Source organism: Archocentrus centrarchus, chromosome 11, assembly GCF_007364275.1.
Source record: "Archocentrus centrarchus isolate MPI-CPG fArcCen1 chromosome 11, fArcCen1, whole genome shotgun sequence".
Classification (NCBI taxonomy): domain Eukaryota; kingdom Metazoa; phylum Chordata; class Actinopteri; order Cichliformes; family Cichlidae; genus Archocentrus; species Archocentrus centrarchus.
Window position 1 is genome coordinate 27596591 of NC_044356.1, and position 10376 is coordinate 27606966.

Genomic DNA, 10376 nt, shown 5'->3' on the forward strand with positions numbered 1-10376 from the left:
AACATTCATTGTCTAGCACATGTCAGGGAAGTAGAAAACCTGATTAGCTTTTACAAGCTGATAAAAGTAAAGACAGGCAGCTTAATGAGTCAGAGTCAGTTACTGAGGTCCATCCATCAATCCATCTTCTGATGCTTATCTGGGTCTGGATTGTAGGGAAGCAGTCTAAAGCAGGGGCATCTTTACCCCCTCTGCTCAGCCAGCCCTTCCACAGAGTCACAAGGCCTTCCAAAGAAAGAAAAGAAATGTAACCCCTCCAGCGGGTCCTCGATCTGCCCCCAAACCTCTCCTGGTAGAATACGCTTGGGACACCTCACCTTGGAGGGATTCCAGTCAATGTTCACAGTGCTGGCTCCTTGATGTGAAGGAGTAGCTGCTCTATTCTGAGCTCCTTACGCTATCACTAAGTGAGAGCCCAGACACCAAAAGAAGGACGCTCATTTCCACTGCGTGTATCCACTATCTCATTCTTTCGGTCACTACCCACCGCTTGTGGCCATAGCTGAGTTTAGGAACATAGAAAGCAAAACTCTAGTCCACTACAGCTTAGACGCCAGGATGAATAACAAAGTTAAAGGCAATTCTTTCTTCCATTTTTTTTTTCACAGTTTGCATGGGGAAATACCACTGGGTATAAACCAGTCCTTCATATTCAGGGTAGCACTTGCCTCAGTGACAGAAAAAAAAGTCTCCTGCAAAGCTCATTCAAATTGTGCTGACCAACCAAGCCGACACGCTTGAGTGAAAGGATTTCAAATGTCTCAGCATGTGTTCACATTGTTGTTGGCAGGTAGCTTTAGGAGGCTCATCTGACAAGTCCTCTGTCTGTACGTCTATGGGTTTATTGCAGGCACACTGCTGGTTCAGTCCTTTCTTTGTCAGCATTGCCTACATGTATTTCTGACTCAAACAAATAAAAAAAAAGAACTACAACAAACAAAAAAAAAAGAGAGAGAGAGAGAAGTATGAGTTTGTTGATGCTGTCATAAGAGTGGAAAATACCCATAACTACCAAGTGAAACTTTTAAAGCAGCTTTAAAAATTTTTTAGATGGGATGTCCTCACATTACCTGATCTGCATTGTACATTATGTCATTTTCTATCTTTGGAGAGAATAACATGTATGTAAAACTGTGTTTCCAGACCCCAGGGCTTTGTTCTCTTCCTACATTTGCCTCACTCTTGTTAGACCTCCTTTTCCATCTGATTAGTTCAGTTCACAGTGTTCCCAGTGCCAGTGAGAGGGTGAAGATTATGCATAGAGGAACTCTGGCCTCTCCCGAGTCACATGACCGCTTTTCTCCAGGCGCTTGTAGGACGATAACTGTAGAACTCGTGCCTGGATTGTCTCATGAGCACCCTATGAACAGCTTGGTATGGCAGCACTCTTAAGAGTTTTATAGTTAGAAATATGCCACAGAATGTAGAGCTGATAAGAAGCATGCAACCTGTAGAGATTCATTACTTCCAATTTCCCGTGGTTGTTATTGTGTCAAATTTCCTATTTCTTTCTCGCCTGCAACTCTCTGACCTCCTTTCCTACTGTCATTAACATGCTTTTGGCAACCAAATTGAGCAGAAACATCCAATTCAAGTAGTAATGAAGCCAGGATGCATTAAAAGTCTGGTCAAAATACTGATGTGGAGGTTGATGTGGGGACAGGCCCAAAGTATTAAATATGAAAATAAATGATTGCATGAATAATTTGGTTTACTTTGTGAAGTATTAAGTATTTTAACAGCAGTGTAGAACTTATTAATACTAAACAGTTTCATTGTACATGTATTTATTTTCATACCATTCTTCAGAATTCTCTTTTATTTCCTATGACATTTTTGCCAAAGAAACTTTTCATTTGGTCATAAGTGTTCTTTTTAATAACCATATTCATGCATATTGAGCTACATCTCATTTCTTTGTATTTTGCTAGGAATATGGGAAATGGGTGCCATGATTATTGAAACGTGTTCAACATACCTGTAAATACAGTATATGAGGCAAAAACACAGTTTGTACCATTCTAATGTACTGTTCCATAGACATGCTCTTCAACTGGTAGCAGCAAAGTCTGGTACCTCTGATCTTTACTCAGCTTTTTTAAATTTTGTTGTATTTTGATTTTTTTTTTTTTTTATCAAGTACTGATGAATACTTCTATGTGGAGAAAAGTTAAGAGAAAAAGCTTTTTTCATTGAAATACAGCAAATCTGAAGGATACCACCCTATCCCAGCTGAGATAAAGAGGTGTTTTTGTGGTTTAATTCAATTCAATTCAAATTTATTTATATAACGCCAAATCACAGCAAGGTGCTTTGCATTGTAGGTAAAGGACCCTGCAATAATACAGAGAAAACCCAACAGTCAAAACGACCCCCTATGAGCAACCATTTGGCGACAGTGGGAAGGAAAAACTCCCTTTTAACAGGAAGAAACCTCCGGCAGAACCAGGCTCAGGGAGGGGCAGTCATCTGCCGCGACCAGTTGGGGCTGAGGGGAGAGAGACAGGACAGAAGGCATGCTGTGGAAGAGAGACAGAGATTAATAATAATTAATGATTAAATACAGAGTGAAGTATAAACAGAGTAAATAAGGTAAATGAAAAGAAACAGTGCATTATGGGAACCCCCAGCAGACTAGGCCTATAGCAGCATAACTAAGGGATGGTTCAGGGTCACCTGATCCAGCCCTAACTTTAAGCTTTTATCATAAAGGAAAGTTTTAAGCCTAATCTTAAAAATAGAGAGGGTGTCTGTAACCCAAATCCAAACTGGGAGCTGGTTCCCCAGAAGAGGGGCCTGAAAGCTGAAGGCTCTGCCTCCCATTCTACACTTAAGTATCCTAGGAACCACAAGTAAGCCAGCAGTCTGAGAGCGAAGTGCTCTATTGGGGTGATATGGGACTATAAGGTCTTTGAGATAAGATGGGGCCTGATTATTCAAGACCTTGTATGTGAGAAGAAGGATTTAAATTCTATTCTAGATTTAACAGGGAGCCAATGAAGAGAAGCCAATATGGGAGAGATATGCTCTCTGATTCTAGTCCCTGTCAGTACTCTAGCTGCAGCATTTTGGATCAGCTGAAGGCTTTTCAGGGAGCTTTTAGGACAGCCTGAGAAAAAATGAATTACAATGGTCCAGCCTCGAAGTAATAACTGCATGAATTAGCTTTTCAGCATCACTCTGAGAAAGGATGTTTCTAATTTTAGAAATACTGCGCAAATGCAAAAAAGTGGTCCTTTGTTTAATATGTGCATTGAAGGACAAATTCTGGTCAAAAATGATTTCTCACAGTGTTACTGGAGGCCAAAGTACTGCCATCCAGAGTAAGTATCTGGTACAACACCGTTGTTTCTAAGATTTGTGGGGCCAAGCACAAAAACTTTGATCTGAATTTAGAAGCAGGAAATTAGAGGTCATCCAGTCCTTAATGTCTTTAAGACATTCCTGCAGTTTAACTAATTGATGTGTGTCATCTGGCTTCATTGATAGGTAAGCTGAGTATCACCTGCATAACAATGAAAGTTTATGCAATGCTTTCTAATAATACTGCTAGGGAAACATGTATAATGTAAAAGTACAGGAAGGTTGGAGATTGGCCTATAATTAGCTAAGACAGCTGGGTCAAGTGATGCTTTTTAAGCAGAGGTTTAATTACAGCCACCTTGAAGGTCTGTGGTACATAGCCAACTAATAAAGACTGATTGATCATTTTTAAGATTGAAGCATCAGTAAATGGAAAGACTTCTTTGAACAGTCTAGTAGGAATGGGATCTAATAAACATGTTGCTGGTTTGGAGGAAGTAACTATTGAAGTTAACTCTGAAAGATCAACTGGAGCAAAAGAGTCTAAAAAAATACCAGCAGTGCTGAAAGCAGCCGAACATGAAGATAAATCTTTGAGATGGTTATGAATAATTTTTTCTCTAATGTCTAAAATTTTTTTTGTAAAGAAATCCATGAAGTCACTACTAGTTAAAGTGAAAGGAATACTCGGCTCTACAGAGCTCTGACTCTTTGTCAGCCTGGCTACGGTGCTGAAAAGAAACCTGGGGTTGTTCTTATTTTCTTCAATTAATGATGAATAGTAAGATGTCCTAGCTTACAGAGGGCTTTTTTATAGAGCAACAATCTCTTTTTCCAGGCTAAATGAGCATCTTCTATGCTCGTTTACGCATTCCCTCTCCAGCTTACGGGTTATCTGCTTAAGCTGCGCGTTTGTGAATTATACCACGGAGTCAGGCACTTCTGATTTGAAGCTTTCCTTTTCAGAGGAGCCACAGTATCCAAAGTCATACGCAGTGAGGATGTAAAACTATTGATGAGATAATCGACCTCACTGGGAGCAGAGTTGAGGTGAAAATTTTGCTAGGCTACTTACTAAACATCCAGAGGAGATTACCATCATGTTCTGTCTCCTCTCACCTGACTGGATGAAAGTTGAATCTGTAATTGGAGTCAGACTGGACATACTGAGAGAGGTGGTGAAGAAATGCACACTAAAGATGTTAGAAGCCATCCTGAACACTCTGATCACCCTCTTTATAGCATCTTTATGGGACAAAAAAACATCAGTACTGGAAGACTCCTCTCTCTCTCTCTCTCTCTCTCTCCGGAGAGATACAGAAAATCATTTGTACTCACAGCCATCGGGCTTTTCAGTTCTCATACAAATAGCAGATGAGCTATGTCAGACATATAAATTTCCCTCTGGGATCAATCAAGTTATCTTGTTCTTAGAACGTTGTTTGTCAGGTTGTCAAAAGTGGTTGGTAGAAGAATAACAGTAAAAATAAAAAAATATGAAACTAAAAACTGACTATTCAAAGTTTTAACAGCATAAATGAACTTCAGTAAATCTGGTAACAGAGGAATGATGAAATAAGATTGTGTGATATACTAGCAAAAACCACCCTATTTACTGTTCTTAATTCCTGTTCTTCATATTTGTTGTATAAGGCAAAGTAATAAATTACAGGCTGTTTAGCAAAATGTATTTACAAACAGCAATGCACACGAACACGTAGCATACACACAATGTCAAGAACATACAGGTAATATACATGAAATGTTGACATTTGTTTTGATATCAGCATTTTATATATATATATATATATATATATATATATATATATATATATATATAAATCTGTAAGGATTTGAGCTTTATTAAAAATAATTCCCAAAAGCTATATAGATGCTGATAATCCTGGTACCTAGGCAGTTTATATAGTAAGTTTCATCCTGATTGATCAATGCGTTTAGGAGTAGTGAGGGAACAGACATGCATACATACAGTGCAATCATTATAACAAGGAGATTAACTGTATTAACATTTTTTACTCCTCTTCTCGTTTGTTTCTTCTAGCATCAAGATGGTTCTGATGTGGACCAGCGGTGACACCTTTAAAACCGGCTACTTCTTTCTCACCCAGGCTCCAGTGCAGTTCTGGACTTGCGGCCTGCTGCAGGTCTTCGTGGACATTGCGATCCTCTTCCAGGTTTACTACTACAGCCGCTACCCGCAGAAACCCGTGTCCCACACAGTCTCCCACACCACCAGTGCCAAAGCCCTCTGAGAACATTGGCACAAACTCTGAGGACACTACAAAGCAGCAGCGAGGAAAATCTTATCGAGGCGCTGTGGAAATGTGTAAACACACACACATATACCGAAGCATCTTGAGATGATGCAGTGCTGCTGCTTCCCCTCACTTTCTAGTGTACATGAAGACTCAAACACACCCATAAATAAGGCGAAGATACACAAACCTGAGGTGATGGTAATGTCTCCACTGATACCTGAAGGACATTTGTTACACACAAAGTCAGCCTGTTTTATTTATTGTCCTCCTGACTTTTCCAGGCGGCACAATGCATGCTAATAGGAATGCAGACATCTCTAAGAATATACCCTTGAATCAGCCCGTGCATGTGGAGAATATTATGCACATACAGCACATGAACATGCAGCATATGTAAACTGCAGGTGTATGCACTGAAATTGGTGCTCGAGGAATGTGGACCAGCTTTTGTCGTCCACATACACACTGATGAATGTTGCATGGACCTTCTGCCTTAAAGCGCCCACATTTTGAACATGGATTGCTGCATTGCCAGCAATGTGTTACAAATCAGTCAAGAAAAATCTCAATGTACAGCATTGCTGAATGTACAAAATGGTATTTGTTATTGTTTCCCAACACAGTGGAGAAATGCCGGTCAGTCTACTGCTGGTTGGACACCATATGCTGTCACACTCAATCACGTGGGATAAAACCAATCTAATGTCACCAAATGAAGACGATTCCCCGGGTTTGGTCATAGATGTGAGTTGCCTTGAGACTAGCAAAAATATGAGCGAATAAGCAAATGCCAAGATTTTTATACTGAAGCCCTTGATGACATTTTATATATATTTTCATCATTTCCAAAAATTCCCAAATATATGTTCAAGGACAAGTCACCATTAATTTCATTACACTCTGCTTATCCCGAGAGCCTACATATGCACTCCATAAATGCATAGGAGTAATTTATGCTGGGTTCTGACCGAGCGGTCACGCTAACACATCATTGACACACTGTTGTGATGCAGGTTGCCAGTGAGATGCAGATTTTGTCTGTACAGCCAATTTTCTAAATTATGTCTGGGACTAGCAGTTGAATAGTAACTCCAAGCGATAATTTAGCTCTGCATTCAGAGCTCATGACAGCATTTATATTAGAGTATCATCATGGACTTAATTTAGTGAGGTTTGCAGCGTCTGTTTTATTTGGAGCTTCATCCTACATTCATGTGGTAATAGCAGGATAGGAAGAACAGCTGTTTTTTTTTCCCCCATCCTGGAAGGGTTCATGTTTTATTCTAAAGCCACATGACAGCCTTGTAGTCACAGTAGACTAAATTTTCTATTTCTGTTGTGTTGTGTTGCATATTTCAGCCAACTTCACCAAGTGAAAACCAGAAACAGTGCCCTCTGAAGCGTTTTCAAATTATATGTAATCAAGTTATTACATTTGCATTTTTAACATTGCAGCATGATGCCAAGATTTCACTGACAGTGTAGCAAGTGGAAAAATATTATCTTCAATTTCGCATACAGTATATGGACAAAAGTACTGGGTCACCTACACATTGCCATGAAGCTCCCAGCGCACAGTTTTTGTGCTGATGTTAATGCCACAGGAGGTCTGGAACTCTGCGGTTACTGAGTCAGCTGAGCGCTGGTGACTACCAGCACTCTGCGACCTCGCTCTGTAACTTTACACAGTTTGACAATTCATGGCTGAGTTGCTGTAGTTCCCAAACTCTTGCACTTTGTAATAATAGCAGTTACAGTTGATCGTGGGATATCGAGGAGGGAAGAAGTTTCACAAACTGAAATTTGCAAAGGTCGCATCCTGTTACAGCACCACATTCAAATCCACTGAGCTCTTCAGAATGACCCATTCTTTCACAAAGGTTTGTAAAGGCAGACTTCAGGGCTAGGTGCATGATTTTATACAACTGTGGCAATGGGACTGAAAACACCTGAATTCAACGATTAAGAGATGTGGTGCAAAAAATCTTTATCCATATAGTGTATCTTGCTATAGAGGTGTGGTATTGAAGTCCCTTGGACTGCGTTGAAATGTTGTGAATTCACGCTGCTCTCTGTTGGGAAATAAACTTTGGCTGCTGCTTGTTTCATACCTGAAATCAAAATAACAGATGCCCTAAAGTGGCTCGTGATGCTATGACATTCCTAATACTTACAGAAAGGTATTTTTAGTACAATCATAACCCATAAAATAGCTAAAAAATAGAGCTGTATTTATTGTTTTAACCCTTTCTAATAAAAAATTTTGAAAATTGTCAGAAGAAAATAATGTTTACCCCACAAAATTCTCATTTCTGTGCTACAGAAAATGAATTCTAGATTCTAGATTATCTCACAAGCGCCCCTATGAATCCAGAGGTCCAGTCGATGGGAGTTCTCTGTGTTATCAGAATTAACAAGTAAAATGTAAGTGCATAAATATAATTGCACTCCTTACAGCAATAATATTATATACATTTTATGAAAATGCTGTTATGCTGGACCAAGTACAGTCAGTGGTATTGTTCACAGAGTTGATGTCTAAAGCCCAAGTTGTAATAAACTGGAATTATGCCTCAAAGAGTTGAACTTCATACACTTACAGTTCAGAATGTGCTCATACATCTTCCTCATATTGGCAATGGATAGCACTGACTGACCAGTTTATTATTTATGGTGAATCCAGTAACATCCTTTAATATCCCCGGCTTATACTCCTCATCACTGTGAGGTGCTTTGGGGCTGGGCAGGTTGCACTCATCGTCGTTTTGTCATAAGAAATTAATTTCCTGTTTGAACACAGGGGCTGCAACGTTAAAAGGGTGAAGATTTTTCCATGTTGCTGCTGTTGTTTTGTAATTTTTCTTTGGGGGGGAGGGGCATCAAACCCCAAGGTGCACAACTATCAGCCCTTCAGTGAAGCGGGTACCAGACCAGACCCGTCCTCCTCTTCAAGACGTCAGCAAAAGGAAATGTCCTTTTTGTTCCTCCGAGACTGTTTTCTCTGCTTTTTTCTTTTTGTTGCTTTCATTTTCTTTTAACATGTTAGGTGACTCCATTGGGGGTGGGGGTGGGGGGTGTACTTTTTATATTTGCATCCATTTAGCCACATTATTTATTTTGTCCTTTTTATATTATCTCTTCAAAAGCCAGTGTAACATGGTGTATGCCTCTTCTGTATCCAGACAGTGGTGAGCGGGACTGTGTTGTGTGGATGATGTGAGATACCTGACGGGTTTTTGTTGTGCTAAACAGGCTCAAAATGACCTCAGAGTCCCACATTCTTCACTGATTCACTCCGTGTGTTCATTTATCTTTGTTTACTTTGTGTTTTGTATCACTTTGTTCATTTATCATTTGAAGGTATTTTTCCAGTAAAAAAAAACGTACTTGGTTGTTACTGTACCAAAATATCATTACATCAGTATGTTTATTTGTGGTTTTTCTACTCTGCTACATTTATTGTTTTTTTTCTCTTTGTTGGGTTTTTCTTTTCTATTATTATATTAAACTGGCTGTACACCTCTAATACTTGAGGCTGATTAAGCACCCAGTATTGTCAAGAATTCATTGTGGCATTGTCCCCCAATAAAGAGGACACAGAGAAACTTTTGCGTCATGTTTTTTTTTCTTTTCATCTCGTTTGAGATGTTTGTGTCAGTTGTGCTGACATCCATCGTTGCTCTGATCAACAGTGTCGCTCTGGCAGGCATCAGTTGTCAGAGGAAGAATAAGCCCACCAGCTATGGTCCTTCTTTGGGCTTTGGGCATATGCCATCTGAAGCAATAATAAGAACATAAATCATAATGTGCTTGGCTTTCCACATGAAGCTCTCTGCTGGCACAGAGAGGAGGCAATACAAAGATAACAGAGTCGCCAAACAAGAAAGGATAAAAGGATTCAAAAGATGTTTTGTAAACGCCAGATTTACATTCAAAATGTTTCTGTTTCCTTTCACTGCACCAACACATATGTCTCTCATAGATTATGCCTGGTTCGTGCATTTGTTTTGTACAGACACGCACACACACGTAGTGAAACTACACATGGGCCTCGACTGACAGAGATGTGTTTCAACCTTATCTTTAATTTAAACTCAAGGGCAGGACACACAGACCTGGAAATAAAATTCTTTATTGTCTTCAGTGCCTCGGGGAATTCGAGTGGGTGTGGGAGAGAGAGCTTCCCCACGTGATAAATACTGAAAAATTTGTGGTGCCGACTTTTGAAACTCCTCTAGGGCTTTGTGCTGTGAACATTGTCACATCAAACCTCTTCACATGTGCATCGTTGCGTCAAAGTGACAGGAGAATTTTTACTAGTGTACTCCTCTAAGATTACATTTATTTGCATGGAATGAATACATACGAAACTAAGCGACTGCAGTGCTACACAGAGGGCTAGTCAAGAGCTTTTTTAGTGTGAGTGATGTTTTTCTGAAGTAGCGTGGTTATTGTTTGGTCACAGCCAGTCTGCTGTTAACTATAGACACTATAAAATATGGTTGTTAGTTGATTTTGGATTCTGCATTCTGGATTTTGAAGCTTCTGCATTAGTGTTTTGGGCACTACCATGTTGGTTTTTGTGGATCAAGAAGTTACCTTATCACCTAGTTAAACATGACAGATGGCTGCCCCTCCCTGAGCCTGTTTCTGCCGGAGGTGTCTTCCTGTTAATAGGGATCTTTTCCTTCCCTTGCTCATAGGGAGCCATCTGATTATTGGGGTTTCTTTCTAATATTGCAGGGTCTTTATCTTACAATATAAAATGCCTTGAGGCAACTGGTTGTTGTGAAT

The 10376-nt window shown here is 39.8% G+C and overlaps 1 protein-coding gene across 1 annotated transcript in view; it reads left to right on the forward strand.

Moving 5' to 3' along the window:
- The window catches only part of slc66a2 (solute carrier family 66 member 2), a 44484-nt gene extending 35325 nt beyond the window's left edge, over window positions 1–9159 (forward strand). The window contains 1 exon segment of the mRNA XM_030741641.1: window positions 5366–9159. Within this exon segment, the coding sequence (XP_030597501.1) occupies window positions 5366–5576 (211 nt within the window). The 3' untranslated portion in view covers window positions 5577–9159.
- Window positions 9160–10376: the final 1217 nt, after the last annotated feature.